This window comes from Lucilia sericata, unplaced genomic scaffold (assembly GCF_015586225.1).
Source record: "Lucilia sericata isolate MDLA Ls3-8-SP2 unplaced genomic scaffold, ASM1558622v1 Contig000018F_arrow, whole genome shotgun sequence".
Classification (NCBI taxonomy): domain Eukaryota; kingdom Metazoa; phylum Arthropoda; class Insecta; order Diptera; family Calliphoridae; genus Lucilia; species Lucilia sericata.
This window is the reverse complement of record NW_023994057.1, coordinates 187,012-211,610: the sequence shown is the minus strand read 5'-3', so window position 1 is coordinate 211,610 and position 24,599 is coordinate 187,012. Positions and strand designations below refer to the sequence as shown.

The 24,599-nt window shown below is 28.6% G+C and overlaps 2 protein-coding genes across 2 annotated transcripts; one reads left to right on the top strand and one right to left on the bottom strand.

Annotated features, from left to right (window-relative positions):
- Window positions 1-16,898: 16,898 nt before the first annotated feature.
- On the bottom strand, window positions 16,899-20,854 carry LOC119606879 (transcriptional protein SWT1). Its single transcript, XM_037960537.1, is given in 8 exon segments — window positions 16,899-17,398; window positions 17,486-17,619; window positions 17,621-17,642; window positions 17,698-17,962; window positions 18,038-18,090; window positions 18,161-18,382; window positions 19,697-20,470; window positions 20,528-20,854. Coding segments are annotated over 8 exon segments (1,866 nt in total). The 5' UTR covers window positions 20,697-20,854; the 3' UTR covers window positions 16,899-17,171.
- A 1,793-nt stretch (window positions 20,855-22,647) lies between these two features.
- Window positions 22,648-24,117, top strand: LOC119606776 (3-hydroxyacyl-CoA dehydrogenase type-2). The gene is made up of 3 exons (XM_037960362.1): window positions 22,648-22,846; window positions 23,094-23,853; window positions 23,936-24,117. The coding sequence occupies exons 1-2, from the start codon at window positions 22,838-22,840 to the stop codon at window positions 23,850-23,852; spliced, it is 768 nt and encodes a 255-aa protein (XP_037816290.1). The 5' UTR covers window positions 22,648-22,837; the 3' UTR covers window position 23,853; window positions 23,936-24,117.
- Window positions 24,118-24,599: the final 482 nt, after the last annotated feature.

Sequence of the window (24,599 nt, the reverse complement as noted above, 5' to 3'; positions counted from 1 at the left end):
TGTTTTACCACAGTTTTCGTTTCTCTGAAAATGTGTTATCTTTTTAGATTAGGTCAACTAAATGATGGCACATTCTAAGTATGTACACATGTATATTCATATGTTTTCGCATGGTTCATAATTTTATAACACTTTTAATTACTATTTACAGAATCGAGTTTTCGAACGAATAAAATTAACTTAGCGGCTTTTGATATCATAGGCATTTACTAGCAAATATTAAGCATTTAGGACAAAAATGTTGGTTAAAATTTTACATAAAATAAAGTTTACATCAAAAATAACTAATTAAGATTTTGGCAAAAAGGATGCTGTCAATTTTTTTTATTTACTGATAAATATTATTATTGGACTCCCTCTACGATAGAATTGTTTAATGATTTTTTTGTTAGTACCAAAAAAGGAAAAAAGGGAAATTTGATCGAATTTGTTACTTTTATACCCTTCACCTACGTGAGAAGGTTAATATACGTCTATTATTCCGCTTGTAATTTCCACAATATAAATCCCGCCTCTACAGAATACATCGTTAATACTCCTATTTTACACTTTTCAATCGATTTCCGTCACGGGTTCCTGTTATCCGATTGGACTAAAATTTAACACCAATCAAATTTAGACACTAATAAACAAAATAAGACCTATCTAAGCAAGCTCGATATTTTTTGGACACATCTAATGGACACACAAATGGACGGACATTTCTTAATCAACTTAATCTATCCAGAAAAAAATATGCAAAATTTTAAATATGTAGTATATTGTTTTAATAAGAAAAATTTAAAATTGTTTCAATAAAAAATTTTGTGATAGGCGCTATTTTAATAAAAAATACTTGAGTTCATGAATTTTTTGTTTGATTTTGAATTTTTGGTTTTTCTTTGTAACATCCAGCTTTATTATATCTTAATGCTCACAATCTAAAATTGCACTTTATTACTTTCACAAAGGAATGATTAGATTTCAAAATTTCAAACGAAATTTCAACATATCCCATAGTACTTTGCACTGTAAACAATTATATGTACTTAGATACTAAAAGAATTTACACGCGCTAAGAAATTAAATATAACAGTAACCGACATTAAACTTTGTTAATTTTTTACATTTATTTGTTTAACATTTATTCATATTTACACGTACAACTTCAAAAGTTTTCCCCCCACACACTGAATAAGAAAAATCCCCATGGCAATAACTGAAAAGGAAAAAAACTTACATTATTATAATTTTTTTAAAACATCAACTTGCGAATATTTTGAATGCTGTAAAGTGTTTGTAATTTGAACAGGAATAAAACATTTATACTGAAATTTGCACCAAAATCGAAACAAAAATGGAAATTTATGCAAATTTTAGTTGTACACAGGTAGACGGGGTTTAAAATAAAAACTCTATATTAGCAAAATTTCTGTATTACTTTGTATAAAATGCATTTATTAGAACATTTTAAATGTACAAATATGTACATCTGTAGAGTGTTTAATTGTTTGCTTGACGATCTTAATATTAATAAAAGTTACAAAATCTTTAAGAATAATTTGAAAATTGTGTTTTCTCCCCAAATTATATGAAGAATAATTTTCTAAAAAATTTCTTTATATTTATATCAATTCAAAAGTGCTTCTATTTAAATTTTTCCTATGATTAATTTAATTTTAACATAATTTTTTATTGGTTATTTTAATAAAGTTTTTTCCTACCGGCAACACTTTGCAAAAATCCTTGAAAATAACTTTTTATTTAAGTTTCAAATAACAAACTCTAATTTTTCGATTAGCAATTATAACATTACCCATTCCAACATGGCGACTATAATAATTCCATTACCCAAAATCAATTTCATAGTGTGAAATAAAGTAAGATTTTAATAAGATTGCTGTCATCCATTAGATGTGTTTGTTGTATCTATAGTTACTCGTGGCTTAAAAACACTAAAAACTTGTTGTTTTTCTTAGCAAGAAAATAAATTGCTTTCATCATTATAAAACTTGTCTGAAATTTCATAAATGAAATATAAGTTAAATAACAAGTACCTTCATGACGACACAAACACAAACCAACAATAAATATTTTGCCAAAACACGATTGTGCTTTTCACAGTATTTGTTGAGCAAACAATTCTTAAGGGTTAAAGGCATATTGACGACAATTTGTTACAAAACAAATTGAAACATCATTTTAGGCTCTGTCTTCTAATTCCACTTGCAAATGCTCCAAATGTTCATCATAATCTTAAAGATTTTGCAAGTAGCATACAGAAAAAAAAGTAAATGTTAAGTAAAATAAGAAAAATAATAATCATAAAATAAAATAAACAGAAATTTAAAACATACAAATGCAGATACAAAAACAGAAACAGACACGGATACGGATATACTATAACAAACTAAACAACAACTGATGATTACGACGGAGATGATGATGTCTTAACCAAAAAACACAAACATCAAGTATAAAAAAAAACTGAAACGAAACAAAACAAAGTGTTTTTATTTTGGAAACATGTTCAAATTCGCAGATTGTTAAGTACTCAGGCATGTTGTAATTTATACAATACAAGACATCAGCAGTACAGGGTTACGGAAAGCACACTAAAAGCCTCTAAGGTATTTTTATTAAGATTGTCTCTTAAGTAAATTCCTGTTCGTTGTTTTTTACTCATATTAGTGTAGGAGGTACGAGTACTTCAGCAGCAGTCATTTTCGCAGCAAGATATAACTTTTCAAAAAGTATCAGTGACTGACGGTCTGTTTGTTGCCTAAAAGTACAACAACAGTACTACACTGCTCATTGCTTAACACAACTAAATCAAAAAAAAAAAAAACTAATGAGAATTTTAATCTGGCATATCCAGTCATATGATACCCTATATCAGCAATCTTAAAAGCCTACAACATATTGTATCAAATATTATGGCAATGATTTTTAGGAAGATGACTAATGTGGGCCAAAATTGTGTTTCAATTATCAATCAATTATAAAGTATATAATTTAAATGAATAATTTATGTAAAATTTTAAATTTATACTGTCACATATACATACATAAATAATTTATTGACGATAATGATTTCCCTAAGAAAAACAACCCAGCAGTTCGACAAAGATTTAATGCATCCAAAAAAGACTTTTTTGTCTGTCTCTTCGTAATCTGACGGAGTGACGATTGACTTCCTCGTAGGACAAACACATGTTAAAATAGCTAGTCACCTGGACAGTCCGTGCCTAGGGGTAACCTGAAGTGGTAGGTTAAATAGGTAGTTCGGGACAGTCCGACCGAACTGTTGGGAATGATTAAAAGTATGAATGATGATGTAGGGTTTAATAAAAGTAGGAGAGCTTTTCACTTGCTGGTGCTACTCTCGTTATAGTAGTTTAAACCAAATAACGCTGAGGAGTACAAGCTGCACAAACTTTATTAGTGTTTGTGTTTATTAAATAAACAAGTTTTAAATAATCATCACAAGCAACGAAAGCAATAACAACATTAACATCTACTTCAAGCTCTTGAAAAATTCTCATACCAATTGATGGTAGGTATCACCATCATCACCATCCTTCTCCTTGTCGTCATCATCAAGCGATCAAATTCATTATTTTTTAACATCATCATCATCTTCTTCAACTTGTCTTTTTGCTTATTCACATACATACATACATCTTATCAGCCTTTCACTTTTGGTAAGGTGGGGTGAGGTGTGGAGATGAAGAAGCTTTGCAAATTATAATAACTTCTTTATTTGCCAAGAGCTCTTTTTTCTGCTGTAGTTGTAGTTGTTCTTGTTCTTGTCTTTTTTTGTTTTTTCAAGAAAATTCATTTGTAAAATTTTAATAAAAAGTTACTCTTTTTCATTAAAACTTAAGTTGCTTTGTTATTAAAAGTAGACCGACCAACCAAACGCCCCGCCCGTCCACATTTTCCATCTCAGTCGAAAGCACTTAAAAAATGTTTTTTGTTTTTGTTCTTTTTTCGAAATATGTTTTCCCATAAATCTATCTACTGTGAAAAGGTTCAATATTAAATTGAATCCTTTTTCAATGTTACAGCTCTTGTTGGTGTTGTTGTAGTTGTAGTTGTTTTTGTTGCTGTGCAAGTTTCCATGTTTGTGCGTGTGTTTTGGCATTTTATTATTATTTTATTATTTTTTTTTTTTTTTAATTTTTTGTTTTTTCTTCGTTATTTTTTTATTATTGAATTTCATTTTTATTCGTTCTTTTTCGCGGCTGTTTTAGTGAACATTTTGCTGTCAATTGTTTTTGAATAATTGAAAAATATTGCCTTTTTTAATAATAATACTAATACTTTTTTGCTTAATAATGCATAAAAAAGATTTATGGTTTAAAAAATTAGTGAACGGATTTTTTTTTTGTCTGTTTTATTTTTTTCACTTTTGTCTGTATTACGTATTTGTTGGTACAATTTGAATTCGTAATGACAAATGTTTTCAAATATGTATGGATGTATGTATATGTTTTTTTTTTAGATGTAAGTGTGTATATGTGTAAGAATGTGTGTCTGTAAGTGCTGAAAAATGAAAGGGGTTTCTTTCAAAGATTGAGTTTATAATTTATTCATCGATTTGTAAATAAAATGAAAAAGGGTGCTTTTTATGTTTTACTTTCTTTTTTGTTTTGTTTAGTTTTATTTTTTTTTTTTTTGCTATTTTACATCTTTGTCGACGTCTTTTTCTTATTTTATTATTATTTTCATGTAAATTTTTTGGTTTCTGAAGTCTTAAAACTAAATACATCATTTTCCCTATTTGCTTGCAACCTCTTCCCTCTGTTTTATCAGTTCAAAAAAGGAAGATACACAACAAAAAAATGTGATAAAGTGTACAACGTTAAAGAAATGTCCTCCAGAAAAAAGGTATTTGTCATGGTTTCGTGTTTTTTACTTTTTTTCAATAAAATTTCCGTTTTTACCCGTTGATCATTTTGTAGAAATTTCGTCGGCTCCTTTTAATACATTGTACTTCAATGCAAATGGTGTAATAAATGTTTCAAATTTATTTATTTAAAATCGAACTGTGAATATTTTTCTTCTTTTTTTGCTTTTGCAGCGGATTTGATAAAGTCGTCATTATTTTGCCATTTGTTATTTAAATTTCAAACAAAAAAGAAGCAAACAAATAAATGAAAGAGTTTTGAGTAATTTATTCACGTATTTTTACTTTTCTTATATTTAGTGACATTTATTTATTAATAATTGGGGGATTACAAATTATGTAAAAATACAAAACCCACACCCTCCCACAGAAATAAGAAATAAATAATGTCATTTAAGTTTAATAACAGGTATTTTATATGGTAACTGTTTTTAATTATTTATTTAATCACGAGTGTTTTCAAAATCTCGGATTTTCTAGGGTAAATATCTGGTCATGTTCTGTTAAATCTTATTACCTATTATTTCCCTATAACTATTTTCTCACTCTTCCAAAATCATAAAGAATCTAAATGGAAAACATCGATTTCGTTATATTTTTAGATATTTATCAAACAAAACGATGACTAATGCTGTCCATTTTCATGTATTTAAATATTAATAGATAAACAATAATAATAAAATATTTAAAAACAATCAAATATTTATAGGCCAATAAAATTAGTAAATGAAAAATAGTAAACTAAAAGGTCAACTAAAATGGGCTTTAACGAAATCATAAAAACATTTATCAGATCATAAAATGTTTCACATTTTCCTTTTTTATAAATATCATTAACAGTTTTGCAAAGGTATACTTTCGTATATCGCTCATTTACTACAAGATTGCAATAAATACAAAGACATACCTTTGTTGAAAATATTTTTTTTAAATCATAGATAAATCAGTATGAAAGACTATAGAACGGCTCATATGTATGTAAACATGTATTTTGGAAACAATGAAGAAATTACTATCTGAACTCCTTTGGACAATTTTTGCTAGGACTAATAGATGAAAAGTTACACTTATTTGAATAAAACCCTGTATAACCAAAATGTCCAACTTTGACCCCCTCTAACTTCGGCAGTTATTGACCGATAGAGCTTGTGTCTGGCCTACTATCAAATAATACTAACCTTGGTGCAAATTTCATCAAAATCGATTTTTTGAGTTGGATCACTTGACATGAAATTACCCATATATGTATGTACCCAGTAAACAATTTTTTCAGACATGTCTGATGTCAGAAATTTTCTGAAATAATTCTTATACTTTATCAGAATTTTTAACGAATTTCTAAATTTCCTTTAGACATTTTACAGAATAATCGGCAAACTGTTTGTTAGACTTTTCTGCACATTTTCTGAAGTATTAAACGATTAATATCAGACTTGTCTGCATATTGTCGAAAGGGAATTTCAGTGTTACGACAATTATGAGACTAATCTGCACATTGGCGGAGGACAATTTGTTTTTTTATTCCTATATTATTTTTTAGACATAAAGGAGAATAGTCTATACATTTTCTGAAGTAAAATATAAAATGGATTAAGAATTATATCCGATAAATCTGCACATAATCTGAAGAGAATTGTTTTTGTAACGTTCCTTTAGATATTTAACAAAATAGTCTGCACATTTTCTGATATTTTTTGCTCGGTCATTTTGTTCCCATTTTCAGTAAGAAATTTTTGTAAGAAAACTTTGCGACAACTCTGCACATTATCTGAAGGAAATTTTGTTTTTTTTTATAAAAATCATGCACAAACCTGTTTATATTTTGAAATTCGTCAACTGTACTTTAAAAGGGAATTTAATTTTTATTTTCTTTTATTTTCTCAGTTGGTTTTTGGAAATCAAGTAAACAACATCTGCATATGTGATGATTATTGTTTAAATTTCTTTAAACTTTGTTAATACACAAAAATTAGCAAAAAAATTACATCATTTTTTATGGTTTAATTTTATAATTTTAAATAGATGTATATAATGAACTCTATTTTCGTATATAATACGTAAGTAGTATAATTTTATTAATTTTAAAAATAATCTATAAATTTCTATTATTTATTTATGTACCCTTAAGAAGTCATGAATAATGGAATCTTATAAATTATTATTAAAATTAATAAACTTAAACCATAATAAATTGTATATATGAAAATAGTTTTCATCAGACGTTGATCAGAATAGTCAGCCCATTTTATTATACTTGATCAGACTTTTGTACGAACTGTCGGACATTTCATCAGACATTTATCCGACATCTATCAGACTTTCTTATAATTCATCAGACTTTTGTACGAACTGTCGGAAATTTTATCAGACATTTATCAGACATTTATCAGACATCTATCAGACTTTCTTATATTTCATTAGACTTTCGTACGAGATGTCGAAAGAATGTCAGACATGGTATCAGACATTTGTCCGACTTCAATAAGATTTGTCGAAAATTCCTACAGAATTTCCCCAGGAAGTTACATCAGATTTCGTACCGAATTCTGACCGACAACTCTGCACATTTTTCCGAATTTCCTCAGACAAAGAGGTCCGAATTCCGAGCAACCTTTCATACGATTTTCGTAACGAATTCTGACGAAATTCGAATACGAAATCGGCAACTTGTGCAGACTGTCGGTACGAATTCGGCAAAAATTGTTTAGTGGGTATGTATGTATGTATGTATGTATGTATGTATGTATGTATGTATGTATGTATGTATGTATGTATGTATGTATGTATGTATGTATGTATGTATGTATGTATGTATGTATGTATGTATGTATGTATGTATGTATGTATGTATGTATGTATGTATGTATGTATGTATGTATGTATGTATGTATGTATGTATGTATGTATGTATGTATGTATGTATGTATGTATGTATGTATGTATGTATGTATGTATGTATGTATGTATGTATGTATGTATGTATGTATGTATGTATGTATGTATGTATGTATGTATGTATGTATGTATGTATGTATGTATGTATGTATGTATGTATGTATGTATGTATGTATGTATGTATGTATGTATGTATGCATGTATGTATGTATGTATGTCTGTATGTATGTCTGTATGTATGTATGTATGTGTCTATTTCATTAGTTTATGCTGATACTTGTTTATATATAAAAAAAACAATTTGTTCCAATTTTTGGGAAGAAAAACAAATCATATTTTTGAGCTTACTTCACCATAAAAAAAAACAAATTTAAATTTGAAAACTATTAAGTAATCTGCTTAACTATTTAAAAAGTCAATTAAAGAAAATTCTTCTAAAGTAAATAAATATGTTCCATATTCTCATAGCAGTGCTACAAGAAAATAGTCTAAATTTTTATTTTATAACCAAAAGTCAACATAAACATTCAAATAAAATCTATAAATCTGATCATAAACAAATATGTTTTTTTTATTCTTACAGTTGTCAAAACAATTTTATGTACAATTGCAAATACAAGTATTATTGCTAAAAAAGAAATAAATTTTCTTTATAGCTATCACTTACAAACATTTATATGAATAAAATACTAAAAAAAAATCTAATCATTATTATTGTTCCAACTTTAACAACAAAAATGTTGCTAAACTAGTTTTTCCACATGGGCAACATGTTGCTAAGAATTATAAACATACATTCCGCATTATTATTATTATTTCATCATGAAAATATTTTATTTTTGTTTATTTTAATGTATCTGCAACTATGTAGGAGTCTGTATGTAACTATGTATGTATGTATGTACATTTGTATATATTACGAGTTTTGCCAGCATTAAGAAACTTTTATTAGTTACGGTTTGTAAATTATTTGTATAGTTTTCCGCAAACGAAAAAGAAAAACACTTGAATTTTGTTTTCCATTTTTATTTGCAAAAATAGTTTGTTCAACTTTCGTTTGGAGTTGAATTAAATTTAATGTAATTGTTTTCTTATTATTTTTTATGTCTTGTTCTTTTACTATATTTTATAATTTCTTATTCTTTGGTATTTAAGTAAAAAAAATTGTTTTATAATTAGTAATTATCATTAGGAATTGTCATTTATTAGTCAAATCGGATACATAGTGTGCTATAACTAGTTTGTTCATAGTGCAATATTTGGGAATACATAAACTAGCCAGTAGACTAGTCCATATAGATACTTTTAAATAAACTAATCCATAGAATAGCCCTTAAACTAGTCACTAAACTTAAACTAGTCATATTTTATATTTGTTGCTTCACTTTTATCCGTCACTGTTAAAAACATAGTTGTTTCAATTATATTTCTCCATTTCCATTTATAAAACGTTAAAACGTATAAAAGTTATATTAGAGTTAAGTGACGTATAACTAGGTCTTCCATATCTCAATAAAAATTTCATTAAATTTTCTATATCACAAGGCACTGCTTTTTGACCAATACTGTATCAATGTGAGTATATCTGAATTAACACATACACACACACACACACATGTGCACTTAGGCACTGCAATAACGAATAGAAAAAAAAAAACAGAAAATTGTTCAAAAAGCCAGTGATTTATTTGAATAGTTTCGAAAAATTGTTAACTTTTTATATACATACATGTATGTATATGTATGTACGTACATATGTATGCAATGTATCTATCAGTATGTAGATGTACATATGTATGTATCCGAATGTATATTAGAGTATGTGTGCATATTTACGATCCTTATATGTGAAACAATTTTTGCTTATGTAAGAGGAAGGCATGCAATATAGATTTTACACTTTTTGGATTATAGATTTTATTTTAGTTTGTGTAAGTGTGTGATAGTTTTCTCTACTTTTTTTGGGGTTTTAACTAGTGACAATAAACTATGAAGCTTATAGTGCAACAGCAACACAATTTATGAAAAACAAAAACTACAAACTTTATATGACTATATTCTATATAACCAATTTATTAATATGTGCGAGAAAAAAATGGAAATAAACTGAAAAAGAAAATGTTTAAAGTTTTGATTAACCATTTACTGCATTTCACACGTATGTACATTAGAGTGTCCCGAGGACAGAACTTTTAAGAATTTCATGTAGAAATACCTCTCAATCGATGCGTCTCAAAAATTCTATAATTTTTACTGATTACTGGAAAAATAATTTTTGAAGAGTATTTTTGGTCCACAAAGTGATTTTCAGTGGGTTAGAGAGTCATATATTTTGTCGAAATAGGTGTCAAGATTGTCGTAATTTTTAGCTCATACAGAAAAATTTTTTAAAAATAATTTTTTTGAATTTTTTGAAATTTATATGCCCCTTTTAATACAAAAAAGTCGTTTTGCGGCCCAGAAATAACTAACAAAACGTTTAATTATTTTTCACGCGACAAGCTTAAAATTACGGAGTTTTTGACACCAATTTTTTGAACATATTGTACTGAGAGCTAGATTTTCAATTGCGGTTAGGGAACTGAGGATCTTTTAAAAAAAATGTTGTTTATTTTTCTCGTATTTAGTACATTGATCGTTTTAGAGGTATTCATTCTAAAAAGTAGTCCATGCGACACCCTAATGTACATACACTGAAAAAAATCCATGCCTAATATATACGAAAAATGTCGTACATTGTACGAATCGTTCGTTGTTTCGTACCACGAAATTCTTTCGTAATATATACGAAATATTTTAGTATAATGCAAAATATTCTTGAAAAAATTAATTTACATAAATTGAAAAAGGGGAATTTTGAATAAATATGGTAAAATTTACGAAATATTAATTTATGCAAACATTTTTGTTCATTTTAAAATAATTTTTCTAATTTTAGTTCAAAATTATTTTCCACACGAATTTTTAAATTTTTTTTATGAAAATAATTCGTGAATAATATTATATTTTTTCTTAAATTTTATAAAAATGTAGTTTTATTTAATCATAATATAATTAATATCTTTATGTTTAATTTCGCTAAAATTTAAAAAAAAAACATATTACGAAAGGTTTTTGTACTTTCGTAAAAATAGAAAAGGGTTTTATTAAATAATATTTCGTATTATACACGAAATTTTTGTAAATATTACGAAAATAGTTGAGCATGGATTATTTTCAGTGTATGTATGTCTCATGCAGTATTTCAATTAATTTTTATGGATTAAACATGAAATGAGTAAATGGAAGAATGAGAAAATTATAAAGAACCAATACATAAATATAAAATACCAATATACGAATACAATATTTTAAATAGAGTTTAAAAAATTAAACTAACCTACCCAAACTAAAGTCAGCTTCTGTACTCTATATACATACATACGTACATATATTTGTACATACATTGGTAGAAGCTGTCATCGTTACATACAGAATTTATACTAGTTATACTATATACGTAAAATTATATACGTAAAAATATCATTTAATTTTTGGCATCAGAGCCAAATGTTGCCTACGTATTTAAAATCTCATTTCATTTTAAGATCTTAATTTGTAACATTTTGTTTGCTTTTTCTACTGAATCACTGGCTGGGTATAAGCAACCACACACATCCACACACAGATACAATGTGTTTAAATGTATTTGGCGTATTTATACTTCGCTAATTATCGGTCAATTATCAGTTGGAAGTTAGAAAGTCCGCCGTAAAATACCACCACTAATGCCTCTTTCTCCTTTTTATAAGTATTTCGGTTTTGTGTGAGGTAATTTTTATAAAAGTTGGGGGTGGGGGTGGTGGTAGCAGTTGTAGTGATGATTTGATTTTTACCATTTGGATATTTTTTTTTTTTTTATTGTTGATATTAAGTACCAGATTCTTGTGATTATTGTAGTTGTAGTTGTTATTAATGAAGGTAAATCTGGCTCATTCTCACACGAATACACTCAACAACACACATAATGAATAATGAAATAAAAAGAAAAATAATTATTTATTTTTTCTGTTTGTTTTTGTGTTGTTTTTATTTAAAAACTCATTTTCAAAGGAATTTCCGGTCATCTGTTGTTCTATATACATTTGTATATATATTTACTCATACTCATATATACAAACATATTTACATACCTACATATCGCTCGCTGATTTACTTTGATAACGTCCTAATATCAAAAACTTAATTTCGAAAAAAAAAATGTATCTTCATAGGTACATACATATCTTTCTTGCAAATCTAGTACCACACATGTAGATTATACAATTAAAATTTTTTTTAAATTTGTAAATGGTTTTAGAAAATAGATGTGCAGCGGAAGGTTTTTGACCAAAATTAAACGAGTAAAATGTTTTCGTTATTAGTACACTACAGGCTACAACTTAGTGATAGGGCCTAATTTTTATTATAACCCTAATGTACATATAAATAATTAAGTCCAAGTATATGTGTCCTTGGAATGGGGTACATGATGTGACAATATTACAAAAAGTTAACTCTCTACGTGACTAAGTACAGCTTTGTAGAATTCTAGAGGTGTAGTTCATTATGCCATATTTATAAATTTTAATATACCCCAGTTAATGTATTATCATTTAGGGGCTACGTACTTACTGGACTACAAACGATTTTAGGTTTTTATATATTAAAAAAGATTTGAAATGGAAAATTTAATTGATCCCAGGAAAATTGTATTAGTTTCACAACTGTATCAACAACGCATGATTATAGCCTATACTCGTTCTACTTTGGCGTTGAACCCAATGATTTTTGTTCGAAATTTTCGTCTTTGGAACTGGTTCTGTGGAAGGGTTATGGAGCCGAATATCGTTCTATGGAATGCTTCTGGAATTAGTTCTTTCATCAATGTTCGAATTGTTACCCTTAAAACTAGTTCATGGGAAGCTTTAGAGAACATATATATATTGTTAAGAAAAGAATGAGTTCTAGAAGTGATGACGAAATCACAAGTTTGATGAATGCTTTTCAAGAACCGGAAATGGTTCTGTTTAGACTCATTCTAGAACTAATGTTTTCAGAACATGTTCTAAAATTTTTTCCAAGGATACTAAAATATTTCATACAATTTCCTATATATTACGAAACAATTTCGTGGCACGTAACAACGAAGCATTTGTACAGTGTACGACATTTTTTGTATATATTAGGCATGTATTATTTTCAGTGTAGCTCAGCGTTTTATTTGTCCAGTCCAAGAATATTTTGAGTTTAAACACTTTAGAAATGAACGTACGATACGTATGTAATTATTATTTGTAAATAATTAAGAAGAGAACATAAAACAACAATAGCAAATTATATTAAAAAATTATACAAGTTTTATATAACTATACCCATTATATATATGTATGTATATACATTTTTTTTCTAGGAATCTGATATAATTGTAAATAATTTTAGTTTAATTTATAAAGGCCTATCACAGAATTACAGATATTACTTCCGTATTTTGTATCTTCAGAATATTAAAACGAACAATTTTTTCGGAATGAAACCATTCCGATTTGGATCGGTAATTTGATATCTATTGATATCTTTTTCCGGAAGTTGTATAGCGGCTATATATATTTTTGAACCGATTCTAATAATTTTCAACCATATTAATCTCTGGATAAAAAGTCTTGTGACAAAATTAGTTTCTGAAAAAAACTATTGAGAAAATATTCGAAATTTTGGTCATATGTCCGTTATTTATGGACTGATTTTAAATAGATAACTTCTCGAAAGCATTTGTGATAGAAATGCATCTGATAGATTTGAATCTCCCAGATATCTAGGGCTTTTAGAAAATCGATTTTATCACATATATGGACAGATAGACAGACAGAAAGATAGATGGACAGACGGACAAAGAAACTGACATTTAAAATTTTTTGAATGCTTTGAAAGTTGAGATGCAATCAGAATCACTTCAGATGCTCTATAGAATCCTTACAACTGATACTGTTGCATTTAGTTTTTGTAACTGTAATCAAAAGATTTCGAGTGTTATTATTCCATTATTCGATTAAAGATCATTTATGAATTAGTTTCATAATAGTCCCAAATAATATATCTAAGTTTCTCAACGTTTCTCTAGAACATGTTATTACAAAATTCATTGTCTCAGTGGATCTCATAAAGAACTAATATTTTCTAGATATGTATTAGAAAAGTCACAAAGTCAAGACAACCGTTGGATTTGACAGGTATGATTTACCGGTCCGACGGCCAATGCCACATTGGCTAATTATTATAGATTTTACAAACAATCTTTATGCTCTATTCTGAAAAACAAAATAAAACTAATCTTTTAAGGGAGCCCATATACATACATACATACACATGTGAAATATGTTTGTGAAGCAATTCATGTTAAATCTTCTGTCATAAATTGACAAGGGTACATAGGATTGTCAACCATTTGTAATACCTCAAATAAAGTGTACAATCGGTTTCCTATATGAGTAAATATAAAACAAAATGTGTATGTTCTTTTCTATTAAATATTTACTCCTTCTAATTATCTGTTGAATAGACTTTAATCAGAGCAAAAAATAAATAAAAAATATTAAATTTTTAAACCACTATTATTTCTTAATGTAATAAATATTTATAATTTAATGAGAATTTTAAATTTAATTTCAAAATCATTTTTCCTATTCTTCTTTTAAAAGTTGTGTGTGGTCATTTAAAACTAATAAAAATGAAGCTTAATCTGCCACTTATTTTGAATGGAATGAAATCCTAGGAATCCCCACAGAGTATTTTTTGGTTTTAGTGCAAACGGAATATTTATCCACTTGTGTAAGATATAAAAACTATAAAAGTAAAGACAAAATCTACTTAAGAGTAAAAGTATTTTAACAATAAAAACTACAATCATATTGTATTTTTTTAAGCATGAAGACGAAAGGGGGAGGGAGCCTGTGGAGGGTATGAAGGATATAAAATACATTTGATAAACATGTTATGGAAACAGCACATGTTGTAATTACACACAAACACACCAACACACAATAACATTAACATGCAGACCTACAGACGGTTTCCTATATTTACAAAAATATTACTTATACCCACAGTCGTACTTACTGTATTAAAAGAAAAACAAAACAACAGCAACAAAACAAAAACATTATTTAATCATTCTTGATAAAGATTGCCTACAGATTTCCTTGTGGATAAAATTTAATAAACATATAAATGTTTGTTTGATTCTGTGTTAGTATGGATTTATGAACGTGAGTGTTTTTTACATAACTTTAAATTCCCACACTGAATGTTATTTTAAGAACTCTCTTAAATTATCTCTTAAATTTCGAAAAATTTGTCCGATTTCTTTGGAGCTTTTTAAGAAAGCTTTAACCTACGCTCTCCGCATTGCTCTCTGAAATCCGAAAGCTTTTAAAAATAACACGAATTGTTTGTTGCATCGCACCAGTAAATGGTGTTTATGTTTCTTTAACAAAATAGTAAAATCAACTTTAAAAAAGCTTTTAAACAAATTTTCTTTGATTTGAAATAAAAATTCATGTAAAATCACGTCATCATAAATAACAAACCACCCATTCAGTCTCGCTTCAACTCAGTCTTTAATATTCCAATGAAGACTTATTTGTTTATTTTTTGCCTTACCGCCCTGCCTCTGCCTGCCTTCAGGTTTCCTCTTCATTTCATTCATTTAGTGGGTTTTTCTTCTATGTGAGTTTTTATGCGTATTGAACTACTAACCTACTGTTGTTGGTTGTGAACGATTGTAGATGGATGGATGGATGCATGTATCATTCGTACATTCGGTAATGTGTGTGTATGTTGGAATGTTTGAGTCATTGCACTTTAATTTGCTATTTTTCCACCCAACCACAAACGTATGAAAAAATAATCTCTGAATGCGGAAACTGACGTAATTTAAATTACAATTCCTCCATACAAACAGACAAACCAACAATCAGAGATGTTTACTGTATATACATACATATTTGGCGTATTGATAAATTACAGCCAAAATGCAGTAGAGCAGATATTTTATTTTTAATTAATATACAGAATTCATAATTTGCTAATATGCAATTAAAGTGAGTTTAAACTATAAGATTATATACGTATACTTTACGATATACGTACGACTCTACGTAATTCCATCCGTTTTTTTAAAAAAGAGAATAAAAATCGTATGATATATATTTTTTGCGTTTACAACATTGGTATATCATAATAACAAAGTAATATGGAAACTGCTGTTTCCCTTTTTTGTATGTGTTTACTAAAAAATACATTATCTCTCAATGTGTGATGGTTTCATTTAGACGATCCCATCCATTCTCTAATACACACAATTTTGACAGATTACTTGTGGTATAATGTAAACTGGCTTTTACTATGTATCCAAATCGAAAACAACTGCAGATAGCAATTATTTGTATGCACTATTAAAACACATGAATGAAAATTAAAAAATACTGATACAATCACGTTCGAAATGGTTCCGTATTAGGGGCCAAATGACAGAATCTAGGGAAACAGAACATATTTTTTTTTTTTTTTTTTCAAAAAATGGACGACTAGAAATAGGGAGCGCAGCGCTACAACTGCTTTTATTAAGTTATATAAATAAATTTCAACTTTAAATTTTAGGTTGTTATCGATATACCAAATAGCTAAATTTCATATAAAGAATTGTTGAGTTGTAAACCATAATAGGGGCATTAATTTTTAGTCAATTACACCTAAACCACAAAACCGGATACATATTTTAAAATTTGATGGGTATATAGATCTTTACGTGTAGAGTCCACATGGTTAATCATCGGCCTGCAACGCGGACCGGACACTACTACTTTTTTATATAAAAGATCGATGAATTTTTGAGCGGTTATCGAAAATTGTAATACCGTAATTCGGACATTCATCAAATACTCCTTTATCTCCCTTTTCAATAAGATATGAACGTTTTGATTTTAACAATTTCATGATTTATTTCAATGGCAAATATTTGTATGTAATGTACATCTAAATGTACAAAATGTTTTTTCATAAATATATTTTTTCGTAGGAAAATATTAAATATGATTACATTAATAAGTATGTACATATATTAATATATATATTTTCTCAACTTCTGTTGAGAAAAATTATATTGATATCTATAACAATGACAACAAAAAATATCTACAAAAATACTTAAATTCTATTCAGTAGTATTTACATTACTAAAATTAAGATAATGAACAGAAAATTTTACATTTTACATTCAATTTATATAGACTAAAGTTATGAATTATTTGAAATGAAAAGTTTGTAGAAAAATTTTCAATTTATTTGACCAAGAGTAAGTTTTCTTTCGTCAAGATTTGTCGTCGCCATTGCGGATATTGTAGCGTTTAGACACCAAATCGGACTTAGTAGAAACTAGAATATTATTGCAAATAGCCTTATTGCGAAGATTAACATCCTCGGTGAGTAAAAGTAAATTTGGAACTTGTTCTTTGGCTTGTAAGCAGCAGTTCATGATGCTGTCATCTGCGGAATTAATGTCCACTAAATGATGACGTTCATCTAAGGCAGATTGTGCTAAGTTAAAAATATATATTAAAAAAAAATAAAAAATAATAAAATTTGAGTCTTGCATACAAAAAGTGATATATTTCAAATAACTACCTTGTAAATTGGGGGAATTGTTTTCAAATTTAGAATTTAAATATTTAATAGCACGAACCGCTCGAGTTTTAACACCTTCCTGACAACCCGAACGCATTTTAAGTTTATCCAATTCTTGTAGTACTGAATAGGGTATACAACATACTACCTTTGGTATCTGTAACAAGGAAGAAATTAAATTAAGTTTAAACTTTATTATTTTGCTTTCTTACCACATAGTTTCATTTTCGTGAGATCTTCAACAAAAGTCAAGTCTTTTAACAAAACATTAGTATCCACAATGAAATAGTAGAAATCCTTTCGCCATTTTGTTCGATGGTTTACAGAATCTTTATGTTTTTCCGCCGAAAAGCGTAAAAGATTTTCATTAACGGTATCGTAAATATCACCCATTGTTGCATTTTCATTTTCATCATTTGTTCGAAGTACAAGTTTTTTAGATTTTTCTATTACAAGAGAACTTTCACTAGATGATAACTGAAAATTGTTATTGTAAATTGTAATATAAATAGTAACGCAAAAAAAATAATGAGAATTTTTATAAATTTTTACCTCAATTAAGTCCTCATCCTTTACAATCGGTTGCCAATCCATAGCTTCAACATCTAAAAAAGAAAAACAAAAATTGTTTTACACAAAACTGATAGACTAGGTTTTAAACAATATTCGATTTACCATCATTTAGAGTGTTGTTGCCAGTTTCATTTAGAGATTTTTTGGAGTTATTGTGATCGGTGTTATTTTTGTCTTCTAATTGCAATGATAAAGTGTTGTTATTATTGGACTCACAAGATGAGTTGGAAATTTCATTTGTTTTATTTGTAGATGTACTTGTTTCTTGTTGATCATGTTGTTGTAATATAAATGATTGTTTTAAACGTTCTAAACGAGAATTCGCTGGAAAAAAATAAGAATAAATATGAGCAATTGCGTATTAAATCAGAATGTTATTTTTTATTTTCGTAAAATAGGTTTACAAATGTTTTTCAACAGTTTCCATCCAAAGGCCAATTTTATATCGATCCTTTTTCGCTAAATGGACGTAAGTGACATGATTTCTTTTTTTTTATAGAAATCGATCATTTGGATCCATTAGCATCATCATCACAATTGCTACATAAACAGCATATTTATTGATGTTTTAACTGTATTCCAGGAAACACTTGTATGGAGGCTTAGTGAAATCATGATGATCATTTCATGAATGTTGCCCATTTTTAATACCAAACAAGATTTGACATTAATAAAGGTTTCTGGAGAATTTCAGCACTCTAGCTCCTAGCGTTCGGGACCTATCCGTCTTTCAACAAACAGACTGACTTACGGACATCGCTAGATTACAAAAAATATAGGGTAAATATAAGATTGACACCAACAGTATTCCATATTTTAGATATAGTAATATTTATTAACAGAGTTTAACAATAACGCTATGCCTTACTTCGAAAATAATACAAATGCTCTCATGTAAAAATTTATTTTTGTCGGTTACGTCTTTTGTACGAAAAGGACTCGATATTTAAATTTACTTTATATACTATATTCCCCTTAAACTTTTACTTTTTTTTATTAACCAAAATCATTTTGTTTTAATAATTCTTACACACATAACCCATTCCTTAATATTTCTATCTCATTAAAAATATTTATTTATATAGCGGTGGTGTTCTAAGAATTTTTGTACAATTCCCTCATAAAAACACTTTTTAGGGTTTATTGCAGTATTCATTATCCTATTCTCCAAAAATGTTCATAAAATCTAATGGGGTTTACGTTAGGGTCCTAGGGTAAAGAATTAAGTTGTATTTAGAATATTGTAACAACAGCCATTTCATTACGAAGGCCGCTGTAGCCTTGGATCCTAATAAAATTAAAAAAAAAATGTTCTTAAAATCCTACTTAAATAAAAATGTATAAGCCATTGTTACATCACATTGTCATAAAAATTAACTAAATTTGATAAAAAAAAATCGAATAGTACTTTATCTACTTGGGTATATTTGTATTTTATTTTGATTTGAAATCAGAAAAGTATTATATAAATATAACGGCATTTTCGATTTTTAGAATAATATATATACCTACATATCTTAAATATGTGTTATAATATGATACTTTTGGAGAATATGTATATTTTTTATCAAAAAATATTAATAAATCTTTAGATTTTTTAGATAAAGAAATATATGTAATATATTTTATTATTCTTACCAGATCCTCGTGGATACGTAGGAATATTTATATTTTTAGGTGTACTATACTCCGTATTAGTATTTGACGTATTTGAATTTTTTGTACTTTCCTCTCTTAACTGGCTGATGGCATCTCGTGCAGTTGATAAGGATAAACCTTGTATAATATCCTTGGTTTTCCTAACTGGTTTGAAATGATTTGTATTAATTATACCAGTTGATTTGTCTTCCTTGATACAAGATTTTTCTTCAATTTTCTTTTTGGATATATTAAATGGTATTTTACAAATCTCTTTTATCTTTTTAACAATACCACAACGTAAATTATTCAATGAGGAGCTGTTATCTTGCTCCATATTAGTTAAATGCTCGAAATTTTTACTACTATTTGGTGTAAAAGATTTTAGCTCCATAGCTTGTGTGGTAGTTTCCATTTTATTTGACTTGTTTGAAGTTGACGACGTAGAGTTGGAATACTCGGAGAGCCGAATTTTCTTCGCTTCTTCTGCATCAGATGTCTTGGTAATTTTAACTGAATTTTCTATTTCCTTAATTATACTGCCACTTTGAGATCTCTTCATGGCCTTTTTGGGAGATTTTTCTATTACGGATTTTGAGGTACTTGTTGATGGTTGGTCACTTAATTTATTCTCTTGCTCTTTAGACTTTGCTTCCAAATCAGAAGATTGGCGTCGTGTTATACGACTGGTGCTAGAACGAGTTTGGCTTGACTTTAAATTGTGCTGTAATCTTTTTAAACGATCCTGGGCAGGAGTTTTGCTAGATTTTGTAACTAATGAAGATAAAATATATTAAAAATAATCATATTACGATAAAATTTACAACTTACAACTTGACAATTTTGGCGGGGACTCTTGTTGTTGTTGTTCCGATTCTGTTACTTGATTTAACGGCAACCATTGTGTTTCACCAGTTGCCTTATTAAACAAATAAAAACGTCCTGGCCGACTCTTGGAAGCCATACGTATCCAATCATCTTTTTTCTTTTTTTCTTCCATTTTTCACAAAGCGAAACTATTAATTACAAATATATTTGCAAAATATACTGATAAACAATTTATTTTTGAACGATTAAATATTTTTTGGAATTATAATTTCTCTTGTTTTTTATGAACTATTGTTATTTATTTTGTTTTGTAAACTAACATGGCTTGTTTTGACATTTTGCTTTGTCAATATTTTCTTTCTAGATTGAAAATTGTTGCCAGACTAGTAGTTTGGTGCATTATTCGTAGGTACAATAATCGACTTTTTTCGAAAAGTCAAAGTTGTTGCTGCTGTCAAAAGCAACTTTTTCACTCCAAAAATATGCAGTAAGTAGTGTGCTATTTTATTTATTTTGTGTATAACTTTGGTGAGCTTTTTTATTTGGTTAGTAGCCAGAACCAGTATCAGTGTTAAAATAAATCACAATAAGTTTTATAATTCACAAAATACTCTTAGCATAAAATACAACCATTCATTCAAACATTATTATTATTATACCCTTCACCAGTGTTGCCAGAAAAACTTTGACTCATGTTAGGCTGGAAGTTCTCAAAAATTCCCCATTTTTAAATTGCAATCCCCATAGTTTTACTAAGAAAAACCTCATGATTGAATATGTCTCACAATCTGCGTCATCTGTCTACCATAGTCGGTGTAAAATTAAACTAATAAAAAGTGTCTTTGATAGGAGAACTTTTAATTTTTAATGAAACATAGATGGCGCAATATAACATAATATTGTAAAAAAACATAAATTGTAAGCAGAACATAGCATACAGATGGCTTTGTGTTTCCAGAATGTCAAATCACATATGAAAAAATTTGACATTTATTGAACCACATAGAAATATTTTCAGAAATTGTCACTCGCTGACACCTCATCTTTGCTATGAGAGTTACTGCGAATAAGCAGATTTGTCTTTGCACCACACACAAACACGTGTATTTCTTATGGGACCTAGGCTGATGCAAAGTATATTAATAAAGTAGCATCACTTGAACAGCTGACTATTTTTTTTAAACTAGATAAATGAAGCAAGTTGTCAAAGTTTGTTTTGAAAATTGTTAACATTGTTTACGTCGCCATTTTAAAATTGTGTTTTGCTATTTGTTAAAATTTGTGAAAAGTTGAAAAAGTGAATTAAAAGTGGTTTTAAAGTAGTTTAAAAGTGTAATAAATTGTATAATATATAATAATATAATCAAATTGTTAATATTTTTAAATTAAAAGTAATATTTTTTATTTATGTTTTGTTCACATTGTTGTTCAAGGAAATTTTATTTTGACACAATCTTAAATTATTCCAAAAACAAAATATATGTGGTTGTTGTAGATGTTGTTGTACAACAAGAGATGTCGCTACTTTATTAATATACTTTGGGCTGATGCGTATCCCTAGGGCCTAGGGCTCTCTTCTGTCTTTTCGAGAGTATTTATTATTATTTTTTTAAGTAAATAAAAAATATTGTTGTTGATATACCATAAAAAATATTGAATAATCTTTTTATTCAATAATATTGTATAAGTTCGAGATTACTGAAACGTTTTATTATTAAAAGCTAATTGAACATTTATACTGAACATAACAAAATTTGACACTGAGTCAGTGCATGATGTTTTATATATATCGGTCAAATATAGGCCGATCCTTACAGAAATTGGTGAAAGGATTTGTTTTTAATTTTTAAGGATTAATCAAATTTTTTTTAAATAATTTTTTTAAAATTTTTTTTCACGAACGGTATAAAAATGAAGAGTTAAAATAAAAATAGTTCTCGTGAGTTTAAAAACAAATCTCGTGAAAATGAGTTGTACAACGAGAGAAACACATAAAATAATATTTACGAATACAAAAATTTCCTACTCTGGTCGACAATCCCGATTTTTAAAATATATGCTTCCTAAATCCCACTTTATAATTATCGGATTCTGTTTTTATTTAGAATCGTTGAAAATTTAACTTAGCCGGCTTACAGGCGACTTTAAGCCGCTGCAGACATTTTTTGTCAAACCGGCGATAATATTTGTCGGCGCAGGGCTCTGGCTCGAATTCTTTGATGTTTTTTCATTCAACCGGTGTTTTTGTTTTGGGTTGCAAAATTTGTTAGATTCATTTTTCTGTTCGTGAATTTTGGAATTTAATCTCTAAATATGATTAAGGTACGTTGAATTAATTGCAGTAATAATAACTATAATAATAAAATTGTGGTATTTTTTGCATTTTCGTTGTTGGCTTTGGTCAAGTACAAAGTCCACATTGAATAATATTCACCGTTATGCTGTCTGGTGTCTGCTGGTGCGGTCATTACACAATCACATCATCCCGCATACATATGCAGAAATAATAATGTCAATGATTATGGAAAATTTTCTTATTGTTATCTTTTTGGTTTTGTTCTATTTTTAGAACGCTGTATCTCTTGTTACTGGTGGAGCCTCTGGCTTGGGCCGTGCTACCGTTGAACGTTTGGCCAAACAGGGAGCCCGTGTTGTATTGGCTGATTTGGGCAGCTCCAAGGGCAATGAAGTTGCCAAAGAGTTGGGTGACAATGTTGTTTTTGTTCCTGTGGATGTTACTTCTGAAAAAGATGTCACAGCTGCTGTGCAAACTGCCAAGGATAAATTTGGTCGTTTGGATTTGGCTGTAAATTGCGCCGGTACTGCCACCGCCATCCGTACCTACAACTTTAACAAAAACGCTGCCCACAAATTGGAAGATTTCACCCGTGTACTAATGGTCAACACTGTTGGTACCTTTAACGTAATTCGTTTGTCCGCTGGTCTTATGGGCACCAATGAACCCAACCAAGATGGCCAACGTGGTGTTATTGTCAACACTGCTTCCGTTGCTGCCTACGATGGTCAAATTGGTCAAGCTGCTTACTCTGCTTCCAAGGCAGCTGTTGTTGGCATGACTTTGCCTATTGCTCGTGATTTGAGCACCCAAGGTATTCGTATCTGCACCATTGCTCCTGGTCTCTTCAATACTCCCATGTTGGCTGCTCTCCCCGAAAAGGTGCGCACCTTCTTGGCCAAGTCCATCCCCTTCCCCCAGCGTTTGGGTGAACCATCTGAATATGCCCATTTGGTTCAGGCCATCTATGAAAATCCTTTGATGAATGGTGAAACTATCCGCATTGACGGTGCCCTCCGCATGCAACCTTAAGGTTAAATTTAATTTTTAAAATTTTTTCTACTTTTTGATTTTTACCAAGATTTGCATTTATTTTAAAATATTCTTTGTTATAGCTACTAAGTTCTAACACAAGTCCTTTGATGTTATTTGCCAAGCAAAATAACTCCAGTGTTTTTAAAACGAAATTTTAAAGGATCATTAAGCAAAATTTAATAAATATATTTTCATATAAAGTCAATCATCAAAAATGAATTGTCATCATCATAATCTTATCAACATTATAATCAAGCAAAAATATACGAGTTTATAAAATTTTCTCGTTCAAAGGTAAGTTGGTTTTGGTTTCTTATTGAAGTTTTGATTTGTTTTTTTGAATGTGATTTGTTTTGCTTTGCTTATATCTTTTGTTAATTATTTTCTTTTCTTTGGCTTTGTATGTTGTAGCTTGTGACTGCAGATAAGAGTCACGAAGTTCTATAATCAAGATACAAGTTAAGCAAGTTTTTATTGACAAAATTCAAGAATTGCTGATACTAAGGTAAGTGAGATTTTTTGTTTTATATTTTAATTTCTTGTGGACAATACACCACCAATAATTATGAACAATATTTTCCCGGGTGCTTATTCCCTTTTGAATGCCTTATGTATAGGAGAGGGAACAAACTCCCTGGGAGTTTATTACTCAGAATAGTCCTGCATATGAAATATCCATAATAGGATATTTTATATTGTCAGTTTTAAGAATTTATATGATATCCAAAAGAAGGAATCAGTTTT